The sequence below is a fragment of the Doryrhamphus excisus genome, linkage group LG16 (assembly GCF_037039965.1).
Source record: "Doryrhamphus excisus strain RoL-2023G ecotype Guam linkage group LG16, RoL_Dexc_Guam_v1.1, whole genome shotgun sequence".
NCBI classification, from domain to species: Eukaryota; Metazoa; Chordata; class Actinopteri; order Syngnathiformes; family Syngnathidae; genus Doryrhamphus; species Doryrhamphus excisus.
The window spans coordinates 18,963,615-18,988,482 of record NC_136372.1 but is presented as its reverse complement, the minus strand read 5'-3'; the positions used below and the strand labels follow the sequence as shown (position 1 = coordinate 18,988,482).

Genomic DNA, 24,868 nt, shown 5'->3' with positions numbered 1-24,868 from the left:
GTAGTCTATGGATGCATTAGAATCAAACGGCATTAGAACGAAACGGCTCTGCAAGCAAATTAGCCTTCTGAATTGTTCATTTATCCTGACCATTAAAAACATACAAAGCGACTATGAAATGAGCTTTTAAACGAGGCTTAGCTTTCCTGCACAGTTTGGTCAACTTTGCTGTGGTTACCACGATGAATGATATTTGTCTCGGTGCGACGGTCCCATTACGGTTCTAACTTTGTGCTCCTCTCCTCCGGACCGGTGCAGGCTGCTTGGCGTCGCCCCCTAGCGTCCAGCCGAAGCATAGAGAATGTGACTTGGAGAAAAACCACAGGACCACTTGCATGCCACAGTTGGACTTGAAAAACATCTCCAAGCCTCCAGAGAGGAAGGAATGCACCAGCCGAGGACCGCGTGACCCACATCTGAGGATCTCATTTTCTGAACATACCGTCAATGAAAACCAGTTCTTACCTCCAACATGCCGTCTGCCATCAGCACGTCCCCCTCAGCAAGAACATTGCTTTGGATGTTTGGGGAGTACCAGAGCAACGCGGCCATCATTGAGCATTACAACTTCACGGGCAAGCTGAAAGAGAACAAGTACAAGGAAGGACTCAAGCCGGAGGCCATCGTCTTCCTCCTGGTTTGCCTGCTGATCGTTGTGGAAAACAGCGTGGTGCTGGTGGCCATCTGGAAGAACAAGAAGTTCCATCTGCCCATGTACTACTTGTTGGGCAACCTGACGCTCTCCGACCTGCTGGCAGGCTTCACCTACATGGTAAACCTGATGACGTCCGGCGCCAACACATTAAACATGACCCCCGTGTTGTGGTTCCTCAGGGAAGGGGGCGTGTTCATCATGCTGGCGGCATCCGTTATCAGTCTCCTGGCCATCGCCATTGAGCGCCACGTTACCATGGTGAGGATGAAGCCCTACCAGGGCGACAAGCAAGGCCGAATGTTTGCTCTGATCGGAGCCAGCTGGGTGCTGTCCGTGCTCCTGGGGGTCCTGCCGGTTCTGGGTTGGAACTGTATGGGTAGTCTGGACCGGTGCTCCACTGTGCTGCCGCTCTACGCCAAGAGCTACATCCTCTTCTGCGTCACCATCTTCAGCGCCATCCTGATGTCCATCGTGGTGCTGTATGTCCGCATCTTCCGCATCGTCAAGTCCAACACCCAACGCCTCGGATCGGGTCCACAGAGGAAAGGTCTGTACCGGAAGTCGCAAAAGTACATGGCCCTGCTGAAGACCGTCACCATCGTGCTGGGGGTCTTCATCGCATGCTGGTTGCCGCTTTTCATCCTCCTGTTGCTCGACTTCTTCTGCCCGACCAAGAGCTGTGACGTGCTCTTCAAGGCTGACTACTTCCTGGGCATCGCCATGTTCAACTCCCTCCTTAATCCCATCATCTACACCCTGACCAGCAAGGACATGCGGAGAGCCATCCTCAGGCTGCTCTGCAGCAGCTGTCTTTTAACCAGAGATGGACAAGTCAAGAAGATCGGGATGCCCTTCCTGGAGTGCAGCACCAGTAAGACTGACGCCGCCTCTCACAGACTGGAGGGACTGGAGACTACAGTGTCTTCTGGAAATTTTACACCTTCCACCATCAAAGCCATTCTCCCCAAGATGTCCAAGACTTGATGCCGACCTCGAACAAGAGCAGAAGCATAGGAGAAAGACCACCACTGATGTAGCCATCAAAAGCAACCACGCGGGTTGAGTGGGGCAAACGTGAATGACAGGAGTAAGCAGAAGGATCCAGACTTTCTGGTACTCATCTTTGAACGTGGGACAGGTTGGTCCAAGTCTATTTGCAGCATCATCACAGTCTGGTTTCAAGCAGGTTGTCACCACCTCATGGAACAGGATGCTTTGGAACGCTAAACCCCGTATGGCGACACGGGGTGCGTTGTGGAAGCATGCGGTATGACGTGCTGTCATATCGGCTGGCGTGTGGCCGCACAGCACACGGCGGTCTGCCACTGAACGAAGATGGCGCCCTCACGCAAACAATGGAAGCCTCATCGTTTTGCTACACCACAGCCGCTGCCTGATTTGCTCAACTGGCCAAGCCGCATTAGCAACCAGTCAGTCAGAACATCCGTTTACACTTCCTTCCGTAGCTGCTGCCTCTTCGTTCTTTCCAAATGCCCCAAACAAGACGGAGCCACCCGAGTGCTTTGAGATGGGGAGGGGCTTCATGTCAGAGCGGCCTGGTCGTGTCACGAGTCGCTTCTTTCTTTAACGAGCCACTAGAGTGGGAGTGCCTGCACGGCAGAGTCTACAAATATCATTCACCAAAAGGAAAAAAAAACACAAAAATGGAAACATCTGTAGTAATTGGAAGGAGAAGAAAGTCACAAATGTCATTTTTAATAGCATAGCGTTGAAATATCAAAGTATTTTTTAAAGTTGCAATGTAAACAAAAGAAAAAGAACTTGGGCATTTCTGGAAAACTTACAATATTATGGCAATAAAGCCAAATGGGAATATAGTCAGAATATTATGAAAAGAAAATTTACAAAGATTTTGTTTGTTTCCTTCCATTTTTTCCTGATTACGGATCTTTAAAAAGAAAGTTGAAATATTAGGGGAAGAAAATAGCAAAGACCGCAGTTCAAACTAATAATATGCTTGTTTGGCACCAAGCTGTGACGCAGCGCTGCAGCATATCTACGAGCTGGTTATTATGGTTCTTTACAAACCTTAACAAGAGCTTGTTGAGCCTCCACGAGGCCAGGGGTGATCACCCGTTTCAACATAAATTCCAGCCAATCATGCTGTCCATCCAAGCCAAGAGTACGAGATTTATCCCTATCTCCTCGCCGTGTAGCGGATAATCATATGTTGTTCCAAACATCCACGCCCAGACTCTGCGGCCAAAAACCTTGTAATTTCTGCCATCTGAGTTTTGGCCAGGAGCAATGCAGGGTAGAGCCCCCCCACGCCCCAACCCACATCTGCAACTTGGCTGCCTGGAGACGCACTGAAGACGTCATGTGGTTCTCTTGATTCTGTTTACCGTACGCCGATGGCTGATGCCCGGCTGAATGGGACTACGCTGCCGACAGCGGTTTGTTTTACGGATTCCAAGAGGCCGACAGTATCGTGTAGCGTGACAACTGTCGGTCCTCGTGTTTTTATGTAGCTTTTCTGAGAAAGGGGCAAGAGGTTGTCTGACACGGCAGCAATCTGCAGGCCGCACTGTCAACATGCATTTCATTGTAGCAAGAGAAAAAAGCAAAATGGCCGCTTTATTTAAAAGGTCTATTTGGGGATTTGTAGTGTTTGGTGTGTAAATATGTATGCTCTGGTGCGATCCAAAAATCATAAATGATGTCATTGTTACATGTGCACTGAATAAAGACTATTATTTGTACTCTACAGAGAATATTTTCATCAATGAAGTGAATTTAAATAAACTGTGATTGACATACTACGTATCCACTGTATTTTGTTTGTCGCTCGTCCTGGCCAATTGGTCAGGAGTCAAGGGTCGGCTCCAGCCGCCACCGAAAACACTAAAAACATATAGAAATATAAAGAAATATGCAAACATGGGCCAATGGGAGAAAAGGAAAGAAAAACTTTTAAAATGTTCCCGTACTGCCCTCTGGTGAACAGAGGCTGCATTGCAATGCCATCCATTCATTCATTTTCTGTGCTGCTTTGCTCAGATAAAATGCATTATGGGAAAGCTTGAAGATGTTTTTTCTTCATTTTAAGCCCGTATTAGTACAAGTTCCGTGTGCATCTGTAGTTGGAACTGAAGTCCGAGTTAAATGAAAGCACAACTTTTAAAATACTGTATGATCATAAATTGGTTTAAAATTCCAGGACGAGTCAAAGCAAAGTAAAAATGGCATTTTGCATCAGCAGTAATAGGGACAAATGTGTCTTTACAGAAATAAATCAGTTGGGATTAGAGTTGCCACACTCGTGAAATGTTTCCCTTTAGTATGGCGCCACCTTCTGGCCAAACATCATTACTCTCTTTTCAAATGCAATCAATGCAATGGTTTTAAGCCACTTGCTTAAAACCAATGAGTAGGGTTCTTTTTTTAATATCAGATGACCTGCATTGTAATCCACAATGAGTTTTAACAGGATTGAGAATGACAGTGGATGAGCAAAATTAAAATCACTTTTTTTGACTTCAGTTATTTTTTTCCAGGCACTTAGCACGTTTGATACCTATTTGCATATCTTAAGTAGAAGACATACTACTTCAAATAAGCAAATAATCCAAAAGAAAAAAAGTTTATGATTTAGGAATTCCATTCCAAGCTAAATAACAGCAAAAAATGAATTGGATTCATTCATTCAAGTAGAAGGTTTGAATCGTGTATTGACAGGTATTAAGTCACAAGAATAAACCTGACTTGACAACAACGAAACGAGCCGTGATGAGTCAATGTCCCTGAAGGACGTGACAAGATGTCGACTAAAAAAAGGACGAAACAATTTTTTGCCTGTTGTATGTGGGCGAACATTCGTGGACAGGAAACAACACGTGACACCTTTTACCATTCAGTGCTCACAAAGTTCCACAACTTATCGCTTACGTCACTACGGGATACCACAGAGGTGTCAAAGTGGATGGGAGTGGCCAGGTCTGGCCCATAATGCACTGCAAGCAGAGAATTGGGGTTACACGAGCACACAGCTCAATGAAAACATCGGACATTACCTCCTTTGAGGATGTGTGGCTCTGTGTCATATTCCCACTTGATCTTCGTTATTAAGTGGAACAGCTTAGCAACATAACTGTGGAGCAAAAATACAAAAATAAACATTAAAGAGGACCAATCCTGCTCATTTCTGGAGCTTTTAGAATGCTGTTGGATGAAATTAAATTAGCACACAGCAATGTGTTCCATTCTTCCATGGTACTTTTCTTAAAAGTCAAGTGAAAATCTCGTCTGGTAAACCAAGTCTCAGGTATGGCCTTGTGAGGCCCACAGGAGACAGCTATGGGCTCCATTTGCTGATTTACTCTGGTATCGGAACCCGCAGATATTACATGGGCTCGCCCCGTCCCTCATAGTTCCACAGATAAAATGCGGCTTACATTGCAGATGGGATGACCTCAGTGGTGTCTTCGTCCACCTCATTCCTAAGAGCGTTGATCTCTTCTTCTGAGCGCCTCAGCCTTTGCAACTCACCTTGCAGAAACCTGATGTGGCGGTTAAGGACGATAACATTTCCAAACTATTCCGGCGTCAAATGCTGTTCACACCGGGCGTTACAAAAACAAAAGGATACTGCAGTTCTGAGTCCATGGTCTGGCTCTTGGCCGTGCACCGCCTCAGCTGCTCCTCCAGACCATCCAGCTCTTTCTCTCTTAGCTTCTTCTCCTCCTCCATGTCAAGGAGTCTCTGGCCAACATTCTCCTCCTCTTGAGCCACATCTGCCAGTGAAAAATAAAGAAGTTTAGTTTTTTCTGCCATCACGGAATGTTTGCTGAGCATTTAGCAAAATGTCTTCCACTGAAACGGTGAGATGTCCCACACGATTGACAAATCATTCAGTAATCACTGAAGCTGTGTTGGGGAGATGATAGCCCCGCTATTTGTCCAATTCTGTGGACGTCCCTGATGGCAACCAGCAAGACAAGGCAGACACACAGCTTGCAAATGCAAAAAGCCACCATAGATGCGTGAATCCATGCCTTTTAAAATCTGCATCATGACCTTCTTGATCTCCACATGCTGGTCCAAAAAGGCCTGAAGATCGCGCTTTACTTGTTCCAGTTTGTCAGCTTGACTGCTACTGACGGCCACAAGTGCTTCCAGGGTCTCCTCAAAATCTTGAAATTTATCCCCGCCGGACATTTTAGTTACACTGGCAGCAAGAACAGAAAATATAGTATGTTAGTATTTGAAATGATAACAGCCGCTGGAGGACATTCGTGCTCATGAATTGGTAAATGCATCAGAACTGTTCACATAAAATTACAAAAAGGAGGGCTTTGGGGAATATGGATGACAGCCAATAATAGTTTTTGCTTTTTATTTTGCACTATAGACGTCAAACGGAATGACTATTACTTTGACTATGACTTACATTGCCCTATTTTGTCACAATAATGTTATATATTGCTAAATTGCTCAAACATCAGTGTGATGTTTGTTGGACTATACAGTTTTGGATTCTTATGGACAATTTAAATGGAAAATGACTAAATCAAGGATCTTGAAAATGTCAAGTAGAAAGTATGGGTACGAGTATCGGCAATACTTTAGCGTGTTTACTTGGTATTTGATCGATACCAAATTGTGCAGCACCACCCAACCCAACCCAACCATGAAGTTGAACATCAAAAATAATCAAAGCGAATACATTAAGCTGGTGAGCAAATACACATAACGCCAACAAACACCGTGGTTAGCGATAAAACAAACTATGGACGACGTTGGCGGTTAACAGCCAGACGTAAACTACAATTCAATCGACACGGAACACAGTCACTCAATGTAGCGGGTTGAAGGTGCAACTACGGAAATCTAATCTGTAGAAAATGTTCACATACCGCGCGGCTGTTTTTCTTGGTTCAAAATCGGAGCCCGCGACCTTCTTGGTCTTCTTCTTGCTGCCTGGCGGAAGTTGGACAGCCCAAGATGTCGCTGGCGCCCTCTGATGTACAGGAGGAGGGAACACATGTTCGACTGGTGGGAAGTTGGACAGCCGAATGTATCGCTAGCGCCCCCTGTTGTACAGGAGGAGGGAACACATGTTCAACTAAGTGCAAAGGACGCCAGGCAAAAACCAAAAGGTTAAATATTCAAATTTATTTACGAGGAGTCATCTCGGAATAATTAAATTAACAAATGGCATCTTGGCAAGAAAAAAGTGGAAAAAAGGGGATTTTTGTATACATTCATACATTCACATACGTGCCTTGATGTGTGGTACATATTTGGCAGTTGCCCACAGTGGAAACTAAATGATGAATGTGGGACCATTAAAAACGTAGTTATGTTAAGTTGTGGCTCGTATTAGCCAGATTTTTTCCCCCCCTGCTTCTCTTTCTTCTGCTGCTCTTTCCGTTTTTGCCTTCCGAGCTGTCGGAAGAACAGTCTCTTGGGATTCAAACCATATGCCTTCAGCCTCTGTTTGCTGAACTCCCGGCCGCCAATTTTCACCCCCGCTGTTCCCGATGCGCGGCGCCCACCGAAATGCCCATGCTTCTTCTTGGTCCGTGTGGGCCCATCAGCCTTGAGTGAAACCCCAACAGCTTCATCTGTATCTACTTCTGGAGGAACTGGCTGCAGCTCCTCTTGGAGTTTTCTCTTTTTCATGAGAACCTCATCCGGTTCCTCAACACCAGCCCCAAACTCTGTAGCGGCTGTGTCACGGTCGTCTGCTTCTGTTTGGTGCTGTTCTGCGTTCTTCACACGATCTCGTCGCTTCTTTCCCATCTTGGCTTTGGCCTCTGCCAGCCCTTTATCCTCTCTGAAGATGGAAGATACATCAAGCATATATGCGGCTAGAAAGTGCAGCTTATTACTCACTCAGCATAAATAGAAGTCAGGATTTCTTTCTTCTTCTTGGCATCCTGGGATTTTATTTTGTAGTTCTTCAAATCGCACAGTTCTTCTTTGTCAGATCTGGAGAAAGACAATCCATGGTAATGTCACAAAGCATAAGTGACAGAAACAGGCAGTACCTGAACATGCAGGTCTTCTTTAGCGAGCACCATCGATTCAGCTCCTTCTCATCAGCACCCAAGATCTGTACAATTTAAGAAACCGGTCATCAAGTGTCCTTCAGCTAGACATTGCGTGGTCTGCTCAGAGAGAAGATTAAAGTTAAGATCATTCCCTGGTCAGAGCTCTCCCCTGAAGGAGACAATACCAGGTCATCTCCAAGGCTCATCACTGCAGCACCATTGATGTTCACCAAGCAGAAAGGCGCTCGGTGTCCACTGTGTCACATTAGTAAATAGTCACACCCACCCGCCTGTGGTGGGTGACAGACAACCACGTAGCACCACGACTAAAGAAAGAATGTGCCCTCCGCTTGGCTACTCTTGACAGTGGAATTATTTCTGCAAGTCATTTCCGAGAATAAAAAAAATCTAATCAGTCGAGTGTCACCTGGGGTGAGTCGTGCCAGTGGAAATATTCTGATATGCTGGCAGCGCTCACGTTGAGGTGATCGTTTTCTACAAGTAGCGCTATGCTTGTTTACATGACGACAAGCTGGCATTCTCCTAACCCTAAGACACCAAGAATGCTGTTGATGATGCTGTGTGGATGAAAGGCGGGAACCATACTTTGCCGTTTACACCTGAAAACATTCCCGTGTGGACAGCCCCTACGAGGGATTGAATATGCAGAAACTGTTGAAGCCGTGTTTGTCTGCTACCGTAGCTCATGTTGGAGTGTGACCGCTATTTAGCGCCATTACCTCATCCGTGGTCAGACCGAAGTCGTTTGCAAGGACCGGCCTGTAACGAAACCTGCACGGGAGGTCGTCGATAATGTCCTCGTAGTCCAGCTTATAGTATTCATCAAGGTACTGCTCAAAACTCTTCTCCTCTGACAACACAAAGAAAGCAGAAAGTCAATGCGGACCAGAAGGCAAGTCTTGTGTCAGGGTTCAGATGTCTGCAGACGCTTACTGGGATCAAACAGCGGCTTATTTTTGGTGACCACTTCTGCAAAGTGGGACTTCTTTTTCTTCTTGCCCATTTGCAGCATGTCTGCCTTCTTCATTTTCTTCCTCTCCTTTTTGGTTTTCTTGGAGGCACTGTGCTGGCTTGCATCATAGTCTGCATCCATCTATGTCACAAATGGGGAGGACCCTCATGAGCGTTGGGCCGACAGTTGATGGGAAATTGGGCTTCTACGTCTTGACTTACGATAAAATCTTGGTCTTCACAATGGGGCTCTGTGACATCATTACCCTCATCTTCATCACACGGCTCTTCTCCCATCCACATGTCCCAGTTCCAATGCTCTGTTTCATCGACAAACACCAACAACACAATCTTAGTCACAAGTGGCAATACCAACTCATCCAAAATGAACAAACTTTACCCTCAAGTTCACCATCATCCTCAAACTGGGGCTTTTCATCTTCTTGCTCTCCGTAGTAGCCATCCCCAAAAACCTTCTGTACATACAGAAAGTGTTGAGGAGTTCAGAGTTCAAGCTAGCAATACAGCATCTAAAAGATGCCATGGCCAGATTAGACTCAAGGCCTTCAAATAGGATGACACAACCTAACGGCCAATTAGGCAAACGCAACACAGCTGCAAAGCCACACCCCCATTAGGTCATGTGCATGGCTCTTTAGGACACTTTTTCAAATACGAGATCAAGATGACGACAACGCTGGCTAATGACTGCCGTGCTTTACTACGCCAAATGTAGCAGCAGCACAATGGGTATGACTATACAGCATATTTGGTTCCTCTCATGTCGTTAAACACCTTACAGTAGCTGGCATGCTATGAGCAACCTTCTCTGGTGGAATTGGACACTCCAACATGAGAGCCCGTAGCGATCTTCTTGATGAGCCGCTGTGGATGATTGTGCAGCTACCTGCATGAGCTGGTCGTGATGTTGTGGATCAAAGTCTCCTTCCAGGTCGGCCTGACTAAAAGCCAGCTCATCATTTCCGGTAAGCTCCCTCAGCTTCTGTAGTTTCTCCATGATCTCGTTTCGCTTCAAGTTCTTCAGTTGCTTCAGCTGCTCTCGCTTCTGTTGTTTCTCCTTTGAGAGACAAGAAAGAAACTTGTGGACAACCACTTTCTCATGGGGGAAGCCTACAGCACCTACTGCTTTTTACCTACCCTTTCCTTCCTTTCTTTCACTTCCTCCCTTTTGTGTTTTCTGCGATCGTCTTTGGAGCGCACTGAGGTGGCGATGTTGCGAGGGAAGGTTTTAATCTGCTGAGCATCGGGTTCCTCAAAACGGAAGTTGTAGCTTCGCTCAAAGTCCTCCTGTCGCTCCAAAAACACCTCGCCCTCCTCTTCAGAATCGTCCACATCGTCCAGGACCACCTCCTCATATGTTGGGATCCTCAACACACCAAGTCAAATGTATGACTGTGCACGTTTTGTGCGCTGAGACGACAAATCGGATAGCGACGTTGTACCTCTCATCGTTGTCATCTTTGAAGCGTTTGTTTAGGATGTAGTCTCGGAGGAAACACTCCTTCTCATCCAGTTGTGGGTCATTCCAATAGTCCCGTAGATATTTCTGGAAAGCAGTTCATAAAAATGACTACATGCACTAGAAATAGAAATCTACTAATCCAATATATACATAAAAGCTAGGGATGTCCCATTTTGCAGAAAACCAATATGCTGATATCAATATCAGCCCATAGCGATACCGATGTGTGTTGATGACATATCTCCCGTGGTGGAATGAACACATAAGTGTTGTATACAGCATTTATCAGTTTCCATGATCAGGAAAAAAATCTGATACGATAAACCATTATTGCATTTTAATGCTGATATCGACATCCCTAATAAATGCAAATACAATCAAAGGCACGGGTGTCAAACACAGGGCTGCTTGGAGGGCCGCCCCCGGTGGTGCTATGGAGGTCATGAGAACCAGGATATGGGGGCACTTGGACACCTCCAAGGAGAAACACTCATGTCGGACACAACCGGTGCTGCCCTGCTCCACTACTGGCGCCTAGTATCGACCCCAATACTAGTCCAGGGTGTACCCCGCTTCTCGTCTACCTATGACCCGAGTGAGGACAAGCGGCACAGAAAATGGATGCATAAGAGTGGGGAGCGATGTTCAAGCTGCCATAGGGCAACTTTGAAATCAGCACAAACTTCCACGGATTATTTTAATTGTGGGTGTTCTAAGGCCCACGCACATGCGATAAAACTAACATCCCTAATTTGAACAACTTCATGTTTTCTTGTTAAATTAGGTTTAAAACAACGTTAATGTTCACACATTTCTAATGGCACAAACCAAAAAGCAACACTTTATTTTAATCTCCACTCTGGCCCAAACTCTGAATGCCCATCAATGCCACCTATAGATTGCAGTCCTGTGGGAACTGCTCAAATCTAAGGCCCGTGAACGGTTGCTTTACAACACCACCTGACTTGGCTTTAATATGGCATAATGCACGTGGCGGTACTGGCCAGCATCACCCACCATGTCCTTCACCTCCTCAGGTCCATCCAGCACAGCCTGGCCTTTCAGCCAGTCCACATAGTCTGCCTCTTCCTCTTCCTGTCAACGCATGGATGCAGGAGTGTTAATGTGGCTTCTGTTAACATTCACATTCGCCTTTCTCACCTGCTCTTCTTGTGTTTTCATTCTCCTGGTCAGCAGCTGGGAGCCTCCTTCATCCTCACTACCTTCATCGCCATCGTCGCTGTCATGGACAAACTTACGGAAACTGAAAGAAAATGTCTTCACGATTGACACTTGCGCACACAATGCATATCCAGTACATGCCCGTTTTAGCTGAGGTCACGTGTGGTTGGCCTGTTCAAAAGGGCGAAATGTCAGCTGGACATGTGGTATTTATTTCAAGCCCTGCTGCCAATATGCTTGCCTGAAGCTATTGGGAAAGTATCCAGTTTACAGATGGTCATGGAATAAGATGGTCCCAAGCTACCTTTCTTTCAGCTGCTTCTGCTCCTGAATATAGCTGGGGGACCATGCCCTCTAGAAAACAAAACAAAGCGGATGAACAAACATGTACAAATTCACCACTTCCTGGTGACAACCCACCTCATGTCTTTTGGCGGCCTCCTCCCCATCCTCCTCATCCTCTTCACTGTTCTCTTCATCGTCATATTTTCTAAGGAATACAACAAAAATATATTGCTTGTTGCCAACTTTAAGCAACAACAATGAACTCCATGTAGCACAAATAGCTCCAAATCATGATACAATCCGTGTCCAAAAACGCTGAAAAAATGCCACGTGATTGTGTGCTGTAAGCAATGCTCCAGTGACCTTTTTTTTTAGCCAGGAAGTGTAGTTAAAATGTCCAAATATCCATGAATCCATCCGTTTTCTATTCTGCTTTTCCTGGTCATGGTTGCGGGACACTCACCCTTCCTTCTCCAGTATGACTTTACGCTCATAGTCCTTCAGGTACATGGGCTTCTCTCTTGACTTGGATGTTGATGGCTTTAAATCTTTGCTAGACGCACCTGACAAAAGGAAACGTAAGGGAAAACATGTTGTATGGTGTCCAAGAGGGCCAAGTGCGCAGCGACGTCCAAACACTCCCAAAAATACAATTAAACTAAACACAGCCAATAAATGCTAAACAAATGCTACAAAGCCCCCAGACAACAAAACACAGGTTAGCCACAGGCGCCAGACCTGGGGGGCTATCCGCCAGGTCCCAAGCCTAACCCTAAGCTCAGGTTGGGGGGAACCTGCCTGCCCTGACGGAACGTGGAAGGTCATGTGCCTGGCGATTCTTTCCGTGGAGGACATGGAAGACGTCTACCTATTCGGAACCATGACAACAGGTCTGTTGCCGATTGGACTGGCCACCTTCCTGGTGTGTGGCAGATTCGTATGATGGAGTTGGCCCACAGTCCCACACTCCCACACTGTGCTCCTCCATTTAGGAGTCTAGTTTGCAGGAGTTGATTTTTTCCCTCCGTTCGCCCAATCATCATGTCCTGTCACCTGTCTCACTGCATGGTATGTTGGACAGACGGATGGACGGACGATGAGAGCAATCGTCCGTTTGGCTTGTACTTCTGTTTAGTGACAAGAATAACGGCTGCTTCAAGAACTTGCAGCATTTCTGTCAAGTTGTTATGGCGTTTGTGTGTGGATTCGGTATTTGCAGCATTTTGCATTTGTTTTGTTTTTTTATGCGATTGTAGTTTTTCCCGTTGCATTGGTGATTTTAAATAGTTTGTTTAGTTTGTTTGATTGTTGCCCTGTCGGCCACCGTATCGATCAATAATCGGCCTCACCTCCCGAGTAGAACTGTGCATCTTTCTGATATATCTTCGGATCTTTCTTCTTTAGAAGTGACAATGTCCTGTAAAAGTCCATTTCAACTGCAGGATCCAATTCCTGAAGGGTGTAAGACGACAAAGTACGGTATGACGCTTAGGTTTCCGGTTGTGGATCAGTCGTGGACAGGCTAAAGCGTGGGAAACGATGCTTACCACTTCACTGTCATCCGAACTGGACTCGGATGATTCGGAGTCATCGTCATCTCCTCGGTCTCCATATCGATCCTTTACTGCACAACACGACACAAATATCACTAAATAAACTGCATGGCGTCGTGGAAAACCACTTCCTGTTAGCGTCCTTCCACGTTAGCATACAATACCATAGATTGCCACACTTACGCCTTTGCAGTTCTTCCCTCTGTCGGTATTTGTCATATTTCTCGGCAAACTGGGAGTTGATCTTTAATCCCGACATAGTTCGGCGTGGTTTGAAATGTGTTTACAACCGAAATGCTCATGGAAATACCATCCTAACGACAAACACGGCGTGTTGGTCGCGTGGAGATCCCCACGTGGTTTCCGGTGCACACTTTAACATTGGACTGTAGGGGGCGCAAGCATCCGCTTGATAAATGTATCGAACAGTCAGGAGTGCTATACTGCTAATACATGACTAAATGGAGGGCTGGGTACTGATACCGGTATCATGCCATGCTAATACACTGATACCGGTATCATGCCATACTAATACTAATACTAATACTAATACTAATACTAATACTAATAGTACTGATTGTTGATCGTCATTCTATTCATAGCACAGACTAACCCGACATCAGGTCTTTCTTTCTTTTCTTTGACTGGAAAAATGTGCTAACCATAGAGAACCACAAAGTACCATACCCATAACGCTACGCTCCCTCTATTGGCGGTTAGGGGCCCAATCAATGGTATTATTGTAGTGTTAGTGTATTAGTATGGCATTATTGTAGTGTTCGTGTAGTAGTAGTGTAGTAGTGTTGCAGTATTGTAGTGTTGTTATTGCGTGTTGTTGTCCATTGAGGACTTTATTCCATCAGACTGCATGGTTCTTTGTGTGCGTGTTGATTGGATATACTCCTCAGGGTCCAAATGCTGTAATCTTCAGTATTTGTCCAGTTCCTTGATGTTTTTGACAAGTACTTTGGCCTTCTCTGGTCCTTTATTTAATTTGATTTAGATTTGTATGTGGCGTGATAAATATGATTTTAGATTTCATATTGTCCTTTGACATCACACTTGCACGAATACTACTACTGCTAAGTAACATAGTAACCGTGTATTGCAGTCACAGTGAAAGCCTACTTTACAGCATAAGTGAGGTCCAATTAATGATTAATCACGTGAAAGGATCAGATGCAACCTTTGGTTGAAAAAGAGTGAATTTGGGCCTGGGCTGCCAATAAAAACAAAGTTCCACCACTGAGAATGTGTCTCTTTGGGACTTTGGTGAGTTGAGTCAAGGTGAGCAGGGTCCACGTCGGAAAGCCCGCAGCAGGCCTGAGGTTGGGGGAAGCTGAAGTCTTGTTGTTCTATAGTTTCCATGCATCATGTGCCCTTTGCCTTACTCGTTATCAGCTTCTTGCTCGGCCTTCAACTTTGCACGTGACCGCGGATGAGCCATGGCGCTCCATGTTGCCCTTCCCGTCCGTCACCATGGCCATTGTCGTCGTTGTGGTTCGGAGCCAGCAACCTGAAAATGCACTTGACCTTTTACTTTTAGATCAATATTGATCCATCAATACAAGAGAGAACCAGGCTGGAATGAAGCAGAGCACAATGATGGTAATCTGGCAAAATAAACACCCTCTTATAATTAAAAAAAATATATATATTAATAATAACAATTCATTCTAATAAAAATAGAAATGATAAAATACTGACTCAAATCTTAAAACCAGGGGAAAATTGGCAAGTAGGGCAGGCCCCCACTTTTCCCAGAGGTTATGCTTACAGTTGGCTCCTGGTCTTCAGATTTTCTGCAGGAATGCATATGAAGATTTTGGTTTCTACCTTGTTTACCTTCCACTGATGCTAATATTTTATTACTTAAAACGCCAGAAGCCTCCATGCACAGTTGCATGTCCAGTATGTTATTTTAGATCAACGTGATCTCCCGGTGTCAGCGTGGGAGTATTTTCAAGAAGCTGTTGGGTTTTTCTTGCAGCGTGACATCTGGACATTCTCGGAAAAGTCTATTCTTTTTTTTCCAAAGAACCACTGATAGCCCTCCCCCAAAAGAGGGAGGGCAAAACACACTTCACGTTTCCAGCCTTGTCTGCATACCACAGCTGTTAAACCATGCTATAGGCTGCTGTACATACAGTACTGTACAGTATCTGGAAACCATCTCGCCCATACTGGAGCTTCAGCAGGATTCAGGCCCATCCACATGACAGAACACAAAGCATGTGGCCACATATAAAACTGTTTTGTCTACTAGCAAAACGTGCAGTCTGATGCCTTTTAAATACAGTACAGCGTTTTTTTTTAGCTTCTCACCGCCAGTGAATGGCGATGTGAAATGATGGCTGAGCAGACGAAAATGATTTGGGCTGACTGAGATACCGTATGCCTCCCTCTGGAAAAAGGGCTGTGAACGTGCGGTGACATGGTGCATATCAAGAATAGAAAAGAAGACAAATAGCAGTTGTATGAATCCAGATTGGATCAATAATAAATACAAGCATTTATTTATGTACAGCCCAGGTTGAACAACAACAAAGCCTACAGCACAGGTATCAGATATTTACATTCATCAACATCCTATTTACAGACGCATGACCTGCACCAAACCAAAGAAAGCCTCCGTACGTCCATCTTCACTGGCATTTTTCTTCCAGAAAGACCTAAAGAACAATGGACATCACACCCGGATCTCTTCACCCGGATCAAGTCCATTTGGCATCCTCTTCTGTTCAATAGCACCAACATGAACATTTGAGGACAAAACAAGAGGCACCAGAGTTGAATTACGTTGTAAAAAAAATAAAAAAACAGGAGCTCCCAAAGAGTTGGGATGAGGCACATGTTTCTCTCCTGCCAGGAATGCTGCGCTAAGGCAGGCTCTCCTCCTATGGGAGGCTGGAAATATACGACTACTGTACATCCAGTATTCACAGTTGCTTCAAAGGCCCCTTTGAAGGGGCCCGTGGACGTAAATGACCAATTTTTATTTTGTTTCTAATGTGCCACAAACGGCCCTCAGGCTGCACGCTGTACACCCCAGCAAAAGGAGACTCGGCTTGCTTTGTGAGAAAATGAGAAATTGGGGGCTATTGTTACATTTCAAGAGTTAAATGTGAAGGGGGCAAATATTGGAGGCTAGCTTTAAACCGGTAATTGTATTCAAGACAAACGTCTGGAGGGGTGCCCGCCCCCATTTCTACTGGGGAACCATTGGATTTGGACTTTGTGGTCCTATAAAGGCCCGTATGCGATGTAAGCCTGTTTCCATTATGCTGACATAGAAAGTCCATAGTATGACATCAAAAGTCCAAATGATGAGAAGGAAGGAAGTCTTCTCTTTAGCAGTCATGTTGGAATAATATTAACGGCCAACGTTGCTAACGGACGTTTGAGGTGGCGAGTTTTCAAGGGTGGAAAAACAAGGGAAATGAATTGAAGCAGGACGTCGTAGTGCTTTTGTCGTGAGTGAGGATAGAGCGGTAAAACCTTGAATCCGTTCTTTGTGCCAACTTCCATTTCGCTTGGTCTTTGACTCCTTGCTCAGTTTTGGCTGAAAGTGGGATTGTCTGCCTCTTCATCCAGGCTCACAACTTGCTTCTGACAAGACAAATAAAAAGTATGTCAGGCAAAATCGGGATAAATGAGCCACAATGGGTCCCCAAAATGGATGGATTTGGTTGGGTGCCATGCAAATGTATCCCCATACAGATGAACATAATGCAGAAGAAGTGAAGTGAAGAAGTCTTGTAAAAAAGCAGAGAGCGACACCATCTTTAGTCTCGTGTAAAAATAAAAGTCTTGGAAGTCCTCCTTACCTTTGGGTAGGAATATCCGTCATGGCCGTGACTCCTCCAAATGTGGACCTGGTCCTCTGTGGTCTTTTGATACACAGGGTTGTCAAAGTGGATGGTGTTGGTGTTCTTCAGCTTGTAGCTCTTCCATAGCAGCACGCCACCGAAAGCCAACATGCACACGATGGCTACATACACAGAGATAACCGCAGTGCCGTAAGGCCGAATGGACGAATACCCGATCTTCCTATCTCGTACCAAAGGTCCCAAAGGTACTCACCCAGAGGTAGGACGATGTACAAAGCAGTTGGGGTGCTGGAGGCTGCTTGGGGTATCACTGCATGAACGCCATGGCCAATGTCTGAGGACAGAAACTCTATGTCCGCTACAGTGTAATGTACAACGTCATGTACAACGTAATGTACAGTCATGTTCTACAGATGTTTACAGATTTTGTCAGTGAATGCCTTTTGGGCGTTTTTGGACATTTTTTTGGAAATTTTGGATTCTTTACCTTGAGAAGTGACGGGGGTTTCCGTGGTTGTCCTTGGGGCTTTGGGCTGCACCGGCTGGGGTTCAGGTTTAGTGGTTCTAACTTGAGGCCTTTTAGTGCTCGGCACAGGCTTGCCCACGGGTCTGCTGCTAGCAATGGGAGCAGCGGAGGTGCTGATCTGGGCCTTGGGTGTGTTTGTGGTGACGACTGCTTGGTTGGTGGTTGGAGCTGGCGGACGGAGGCCAACAAAAGGTATCGAGTCAATGACAGCGTACAGAGCAAAAAGTATGACAAAAGTTGTTGTGTAGAATGGGCATACCCTGCATGCATGCCCTCATATCACTGGCGAGCACCATGTCATCCGGACAGACGCAGGTGTACTTTGGTGGGTGTCTGCCCACTTGTGGGGCAGCCAGGCACAAGAATTCACAGCCACCGTTGGACAACTGACACCAGTTTCTACCTGCAAAGGCAAAGGGCTATTATTGATGTTCTTGATATTATTGATTATTATGAATATGCACAGCCTAATTCTAAGCTGCATTAGAAGAAGCTAATTGACGTACCAGCCGGCTGTTTGACGCTGTGGTAAAGAATGATGTCTTCTGGTGATGACAGGTGCTCGGCCACGGGAGCGATGTCCGCACCGGTCAGCCTATTAGCGCTCAGGATGGCATTGTTACTGACGTCCGTCCAAAAAACCCGTTCCTTGAAGTGCACAAGAGAAAAATCTGGAAGATATTGTCTGTAAATATGGAAGAGCACCGACCGCATATGGGCTTTTGTCATACAGAAGGAGTGCTGGAGTACCTCAAACACAGCGAGTCCCAGCGGATGGCTCAACTTGTGTTCGTCAATGATGAGGGTGCGCCGCCCCCCACCGTGCACATCAATACTGGAGAGGGTGTGCAGCTTGGAGTCCACCCAGTACAGCCGCTGGTTGAGCAGGTCTGGGGTGTTTAACGGGGGGGACAGGTCCTGTCAGTCATGCTTACAATAAAGAGCAAGAAAACCAGAATGACTGGAGGGGTGGACTTTACCGAGGGTGATTCCATTGGGCCACACAATGTCGTCAGTGACCAAAGCGGTGCGGTCCCCTCCGTTCAGACCCCCCTTTTCGATCTTAGCGGGATTCCCCCAGTCAGTCCAGTAAGCAAAGCTGGCGGGAAAATGATTGTGATCAAATCACTGGCACAAGAACGAGCCAAGGCGGCGTCGGAAGGCGGCTTACTTTCTATAGGGGTCCACCACGATAGCTCGAGGTTTAGATAAACCTTGGTGGAACAAAGTCTTACGCCGGCTCCCATCAGCCGTCACCACGGACACGGTGCAGCGAACGCTATCGGTCCAGTAGAGGTTGCCGTGGATCCAGTCGAAGGCGATACCCTCAGGAGCGTCGAGGTCTTCGCCGACCACTATGGTGTGGCGGCTCGAGTCCTCGGCTGAATCCATTTGAGCTCTGGAATCAAACAACGAGGCCGCCACTGAGACCGGAATGTAGGGACAAGGGTGAGCTTAACCCCAAAGCCCGAGACCCCTGCCAGGTCCTGCAAGTTCCAGCAAAATCCCCTTACCTGTAGATCTTCTTTTGGGAGATATCTGACCAGTAGATGTCTTTGGTGGCCATGTTCATGTCCAGAGCCACAACGTTCTTCAGACGCGGGATAACACGAGCGTACTCACTCTTGTCCAAGGTCATTTTTCTCACTTCATGTCGGTTGGTGAAGAAAAGGTAGGCGATTGTACCTGGAAGATTAGAGAGGGACTGAAATATGTCAAGCTTTTTATGAATGGCCTTCAGAAGGATATGAATTATGAACAATCGATGCGCTAGCAGGAATAGGAAGGACTAGTTTTTTACCTATCACCTTGCAGGCTTTGGTTGAAGGGTCTACCTGGTAACCGTCCTCACATTCGCATTTGTAGCTTCCTACTTGGTTAATGCAGATCTGGCTGCACGTGTCCGGGCGGGCGCACTCATCGATATCTGATGGAAAGGGCGTGACCACGTGACGTTTGGGCGCTAGCCTATCAAAAGTCAAAGTCGTGGACTGTGGGGTTTATTGTTACCTTCGCATTGATTTTTGTTGACCAGATGATATCCCGAAGGACACAGACACTCGAACCCGATCTTAAGATCATTGCAGACGTGAGAGCAGCCTCCGTTGTCCAACAAGCACTCGTTGAACGCTGCGGTGAAAAAACAACATGGTTATTTTCCCTGAGGGAGGGAAGCCATGCGGACACTCAGTGCTAATTATCCTGGCGGTGACGAATACTCACCGCATTCCCTCAGAGGCTCATCTGACCAATCCCTGCAGTCGCGCTGGCCGTTGCACACCTTGTCCATGCTGACGCATTCACCGCTGTTACACTTAAACCAGGTTGGACCCACGCATTGGGTGGCTGAACGCACAAATTCACCAAGATCAGTAAATGCCACGTTGGCATGCGTATGCGTATCTTCATACCGTTGACGCAGCCTATTTCGTCACTCATGTCCCTGCAGTGGTAATGATGATCGCATTGGTGGCTTCCATGAATGCAAGCGCCGTCATCGCATTGAAACTCATCAGGGCGGCAGGTGGGATGCACTAGAGGAGTGCAGAAGATGGACGTTCGGAATGGGAAGTCGTTGAAAGAGGATTTAAAGGCAGCATCACGCATACCGCAGCCGGCTTCATCCGATCCATCCAGACAATCGGCTCCTCCGTCGCACCTCCAGTTTCCGTGAATGCATTCCCCGCTACCGCAGCGGAATTCCAGGACAGAGCAGCGGCGAGTTGGAGCAGAGGTAGGCGCGGCCGTGCCGCAGTTCTGGGGCCACTCGTCCGAGCCGTCCGGGCAGTCGGCATCTCCGTCGCAAGCCCATAGGCGTGGAAGGCACACGCTGTTGTTGCACTGAAAAGAAGTAGCGCTACACGTAGCCGGCGGGCAGGAGGCCTCGTCGCTGCCGTCATCGCAGTCTTCTTCATCGTCGCACACAAACGACGAAGACACACACTGGTTGTTTGTGCAGCGGAACTCCGAGTCTGTGCACTGCTTGGGTCCTAAGACACACCACATAGCTTCGTAAGACTCAACCCAAACAGGTGAATGGATGCATTTCCTGTATATAAATAGAAAATAAATGCATAGGACATAGCTTCGTAAGACTCAACCCAAACAGGTGAATGGATGCATCTCCTGTATATAAATAGAAAATAAATCCATAGGACATAGCTTCGTAAGACTCAACCCAAACAGGTGAATGGATGCATCTCCTGTATATAAATAGAAAATAAATCCATAGGACATAGCTTCGTAAGACTCAACCCAAACAGGTGAATGGATGCATCTCCTGTATATAAATAGAAAATAAATGCACAGGACATAGCTTCGTAAGACTCAACCCAAACAGGTGAATGGATGCATCTCCTGTATATAAATAGAAAATAAATGCATAGGACATAGCTTCGTAAGACTCAACCCAAACAGGTGAATGGATGCATCTCCTGTATATAAATAGAAAATAAATGCATAGGACATAGCTTCGTAAGACTCAACCCAAACAGGTGAATGGATGCATCTCCTGTATATAAATAGAAAATAAATGCATAGGACATAGCTTCGTAAGACTCAACCCAAACAGGTGAATGGATGCATCTCCTGTATATAAATAGAAAATAAATGCATAGAAATATCGCACAATTTCAAAATGATCAAATGCCTCCTTTTTGTAATGAAAAAGGTTGGAGAAAAACCACAACCTACTTGGGCAATTGTTGCAGTTGTAATTTAACAAAAATCCATTTAACCCATTCCAGACACCCACAAATATGAGCAAAAAAGACATTTGATATAGAATAATGATGAGGAATGGATGGAACTTATTGTTCAATGTTACAATGTAGGGCAAAGTGGACCAAAACAGACAAACAAAAAATGAATGACCTCAGCTCTGTTTCTTAACTCGCTGATGTCATATAATATTCATGTATTTCTCTTTTCAATTGCCGCCGTAACCATCCACTCTCCTCCATCGTATTCATGTGGTGTGTTCAGGTTCCTCACCACAGCTCTCTTCATCAGCTCCATTGGCACAGTCGGCCTTGCCGTCACAGCGCCACGTGCTTGGTATGCACTGGTGAAGGCGGTCGCTGCAACCGAATTCTGTTGGCCGACATGTTTTGGCCACTGGAAGAGTTGCACACGTGCAAAAAAGTATTTAAGGTCCTGCCATTGAAATTGTAATTCAGGACGTCGTCCCGTTGGCATACTTACAGCAAGTAGCAAGAAGTTCGTCTGTGCCGTCGCCACAGTCATCGGTGCCGTCACACACCCACCGCGCCGTGATGCATCGCCCATTCTCGCACGGGAACTGCTCGCTTCCGCATGTTGTCATCGCATCTGTGGATGGTAGAAATCTAAATGAAGGATTGCCTTCGCCTGCCCTTAAAGACGCCGTGTGCTGGGGTATCAGGGGTATCTAACTTATATAATATCAAAGAAATCCTACTGGTGCAAATTCACTTATCAAGGGGGAATCTGGAACAGTCGACGAAGATAATGGAGGACTTGCTGTAGATCTCCTTCCCAGGTTTCATCAGGTTGTACCAACTTATTGGCAACAGGAAGAAGTCGGGCTGATCCACTGCACGACCAGTCGGAACACGTTTTACCACCCACCGTTTCCCACAACCAGGTACTGGGAACAGGTCTGACAACGTGGGACCAAAACTGGGGCAGTGTTTGCATTGGGGGGGTCCACCGGAAGAATTCCATTCATGTGCACAAGTGGAAGGTAAAAAAGGAGTGGGGGGTGGGGGGGCAGAGCCGTTTGGATGTTGCATCATGCCGGACTCGTTTCATTGAAACCGTCTTGAAGAATTCCTCCAGAGTGGATTGGCTGCAGGCTCGGCTGTGAGGTGGAATGAGCCGTTGGGGGGGCGCAAAGACATTGCTGCTTCATGAGTTGAGAGTCATAAATCCAGAAAAGGGGCCAGGCGGGGAATGTTTCCATCCCGGGAAGAAAGGTTTGACCTCCATTCTTGGACGCCGAGCAGACCCTGCAAACGGCCCAATCATCTTGCATGCCGGCGTTTGAAGCCAACTAGATATTGGAGGTGCATGGAGGTGCATGGAGGTGCATAGAGGTGTATGGAGGTGCATGGAGGTGCGCGCTTCGTAACGGACAGAATGAAGAACAGGAACTTACGTGTGGGAACCAAGGAGCAGATTAGAAGCGCCGCCAGCGTGTGAAGGGATCCCATGGCCTCGGATGCAGCAGTCTGCTCCACGACAGACCAAAGCTGTTTGGCAACAACTCCCCACCCATTTCAATGTGGTCCACCGGGTGGGTGGGACCAAAGAGGTCCAGGGGGCCCCGTGGTCGGGGAGGGATGGGGGGTGAAGGCGGGCTTAGGAGTGGTGTGATTGTGAGCCACAACAGACTGACAAGTCAGGGGCGGAGTTCTGTTAGAAGGCTCACGTGTGCACGTGGCACGTGGAGACATTGGCCTTTTTCCTCTGGAGCTTGACCTTTCACCCCTCGGGCAATGGGTGCACATGGGGGCCTCTGCCGGAAGTGAAGACACGGACAGGATGTGCTACCTGCACTAATGAAGGTGTTATGTCTGATACCAGGAATGCAGTGGCGCCCTCAGTGGGGGCCACCACAGAAGGCTGGATGTTCCCCCAATTCCTTCCGCCTTTCTAACGTTTCACAGGTCAGGAATGCGTCATTGTCCTGGTTTACGGCCACGACTCTCCTTCAAGACGCTCATGCTGGAACCGACTAAAAGCATTTTGAGCAGCCGCTCACATTCCGGGACCGACATACTTTGAATGTTCCGTTTCAGGGGCAAAGTTTGATGAAAGGTCCAAAGTCTGCAACTCCCGCTATAAGATGGTTTAGCAAGAGCTCTGCATCGCTTTGCATCGCAGGGGAAGCGATAAGTGCATCCCGACAGATAAAGCCTCACAACGGCAGCCTTCAAGTCAAATCTCAGTCGAATAACAACATTGCCACTGGCCATCGAACGTCAAAACGTCATCAAACCTCCGGGCTCAGCACGGCCACACGATGTCAGCTTTGGGACCGAACACCGAATGAGGTGCAGAAAATACGGCGTCTTCTTCTTGATGAAGAATATAGAAATGCTGGACCAAATGAACCTCCTCAGTCGGTCTGTGCAGCGAGGGAAGGCGACATGCTGCTTTCAAGGACTGTCAAACAAAGTGGGACAAACCACAGAAACATGCAAGACTAAAAATATATTATTTTGTAGGTATTTATGGTCCATATTTCCAAAATGGACTTAATCAACTTTGATGTAGTGATTGACATTTTTACAGTGCAGAGTGGCCCGGGGCCCATTGAATATTAACACTGTATAGATTTCATTTATTGCTTTTCACGAACTAATTCACAACTCATTTATTGCTTTTCACTAATAAACCAAATCCACTCACAGTTTAACAAGCAAGGCTTAAGTCAGGCTTATGAATAAAAAAGACCAATATTCAGATTTGACTTGGAAAGCGTTAGATAGCGTCAGATAGTTGAATGTCTTCTTGTGATCTCCCCTGAGCTTGTTCATTACCGCCACCGTCTGGTCGGAAGCTGCACTGTAGCTGAGCGTCACGTGGGTAGCATACATTAGCACAGCGGCTAGCCTACCTCCCGTGTTTTTAGATGATGACCTGCTACTCAGTCCCACGGCCCTTGCGGCCCACTGATGCAAAACTCCAACCTTTTTGCGGCCCAAGTTTGGATAAGATTCACCGATTCAAAGCATTTTAGCCTAATTAACGCATGCAAATCTTCACGCCATAGATGGGTTAGGACGACAGACAGAAGCATAGCGTAGTGTTCCCTTAATAGTTTGAGAAAAATAAAGTCCATCCATCTTCTATGCCACTATCCTCATCAGACGCCAAAGCATGCTGGAGCCTATCCCAGCTGACTACAGGCGGGGTGCAAAATAAGCAAAAGCAAAAAAACTAACTTGAATTCAACTCTTGTGGCACTTTTGTCCTACCGTGGCCGACAGGGAATAAGCCAATGCAAAGGGAAAGTGCTGCAGGGTTCTGGTGCTCGTCCGCTTGGTCTTTTCGGTCTATTGTTGGCACCAACAGAACATCTCGTGGTGGCCCAAGACTTGCACACAAGGCTCAGGTATGGTTCTAGGGACATAACTTGTAGTATGACCCAGTAGTTTGGGGGCAGCTTGGATAGCGACTTAACCACTTGAAGCCAGAAAAAGCCAAGGAGGAATGGTGGGAGCCAACCAGGAGCCAACCAGGAGCCGCCAGGTTCAGACTCCGTGTCCCCAATGACAGGTCTACATGTTGTTGGCAACACTGGCCAGGTATTAACCTGGCATCAGGTGGATCAGCTACCTACGTGTCAGCTTTAGAATAGTAAGACTAGTTCAACGTAACA

The 24,868-nt window shown here is 46.6% G+C and overlaps 4 protein-coding genes, 1 long non-coding RNA gene and 1 other non-coding gene across 8 annotated transcripts in view; 2 read left to right on the top strand and 4 right to left on the bottom strand.

Annotated features, from left to right (window-relative positions):
* Nucleotides 1-3,515, top strand: part of s1pr5a (sphingosine-1-phosphate receptor 5a) — a 29,565-nt gene extending 26,050 nt beyond the window's left edge. For both annotated transcript variants that reach the window (XM_058050074.2, XM_058050073.2), the window contains one exon: nucleotides 259-3,515. In XM_058050074.2, the coding sequence (XP_057906057.2) occupies nucleotides 473-1,639 (1,167 nt within the window). In that variant the 5' untranslated portion in view covers nucleotides 259-472 and the 3' untranslated portion in view covers nucleotides 1,640-3,515. The remainder of the gene's footprint in view (nucleotides 1-258) is intronic.
* spc24 (SPC24 component of NDC80 kinetochore complex) lies at nucleotides 2,370-6,656 on the bottom strand. The gene is made up of 6 exons (XM_058050110.2): nucleotides 6,532-6,656; nucleotides 5,671-5,843; nucleotides 5,265-5,409; nucleotides 5,071-5,175; nucleotides 4,690-4,766; nucleotides 2,370-4,629 (listed from the first exon to the last, which is right to left on the bottom strand). Exons 2-6 carry the CDS (start codon nucleotides 5,831-5,833, stop codon nucleotides 4,523-4,525), a joined length of 597 nt encoding a protein of 198 aa, XP_057906093.2. The 5' UTR covers nucleotides 5,834-5,843; nucleotides 6,532-6,656; the 3' UTR covers nucleotides 2,370-4,522.
* Nucleotides 6,657-6,773: 117 nt separating this feature from the next.
* On the bottom strand, nucleotides 6,774-13,528 carry kri1 (KRI1 homolog). The gene is made up of 18 exons (XM_058050016.2): nucleotides 13,330-13,528; nucleotides 13,141-13,217; nucleotides 12,943-13,045; nucleotides 12,057-12,156; nucleotides 11,729-11,798; nucleotides 11,613-11,662; nucleotides 11,288-11,390; nucleotides 11,144-11,221; nucleotides 10,107-10,210; nucleotides 9,802-10,030; nucleotides 9,551-9,721; nucleotides 9,044-9,119; nucleotides 8,866-8,963; nucleotides 8,626-8,785; nucleotides 8,412-8,542; nucleotides 7,669-7,733; nucleotides 7,514-7,609; nucleotides 6,774-7,454 (listed from the first exon to the last, which is right to left on the bottom strand). Exons 1-18 carry the CDS (start codon nucleotides 13,403-13,405, stop codon nucleotides 6,998-7,000), a joined length of 2,244 nt encoding a protein of 747 aa, XP_057905999.2. The 5' UTR covers nucleotides 13,406-13,528; the 3' UTR covers nucleotides 6,774-6,997.
* On the bottom strand, nucleotides 7,789-7,885 carry LOC131103869 (Z30 small nucleolar RNA). The gene has a single exon (XR_009119705.1). It is a non-coding gene; the product is annotated as a Z30 small nucleolar RNA (small nucleolar RNA).
* On the top strand, nucleotides 9,536-19,870 carry LOC131103663 (uncharacterized). The gene is made up of 3 exons (XR_013630030.1): nucleotides 9,536-9,629; nucleotides 19,538-19,637; nucleotides 19,739-19,870. It is a non-coding gene; the product is annotated as an uncharacterized LOC131103663 (long non-coding RNA).
* Nucleotides 15,647-23,541, bottom strand: ldlra (low density lipoprotein receptor a). 2 transcript variants are annotated; one of them, XM_058050004.2, is made up of 18 exons: nucleotides 22,640-23,540; nucleotides 21,706-21,831; nucleotides 21,496-21,618; nucleotides 20,112-20,492; nucleotides 19,914-20,036; nucleotides 19,726-19,848; nucleotides 19,513-19,632; nucleotides 19,304-19,429; nucleotides 19,017-19,188; nucleotides 18,674-18,901; nucleotides 18,483-18,601; nucleotides 18,253-18,392; nucleotides 18,009-18,150; nucleotides 17,762-17,905; nucleotides 17,464-17,670; nucleotides 17,230-17,310; nucleotides 16,974-17,137; nucleotides 15,647-16,755 (listed from the first exon to the last, which is right to left on the bottom strand). In XM_058050004.2, exons 1-18 carry the CDS (start codon nucleotides 22,692-22,694, stop codon nucleotides 16,699-16,701), a joined length of 2,631 nt encoding a protein of 876 aa, XP_057905987.2. In that variant the 5' UTR covers nucleotides 22,695-23,540; the 3' UTR covers nucleotides 15,647-16,698. The 2 variants fall into 2 exon arrangements, with proteins under 2 accessions (XP_057905987.2, XP_078653491.1); XM_078797365.1 differs by having other exon boundaries at nucleotides 19,914-20,492; nucleotides 22,640-23,541.
* Nucleotides 23,542-24,868: the final 1,327 nt, after the last annotated feature.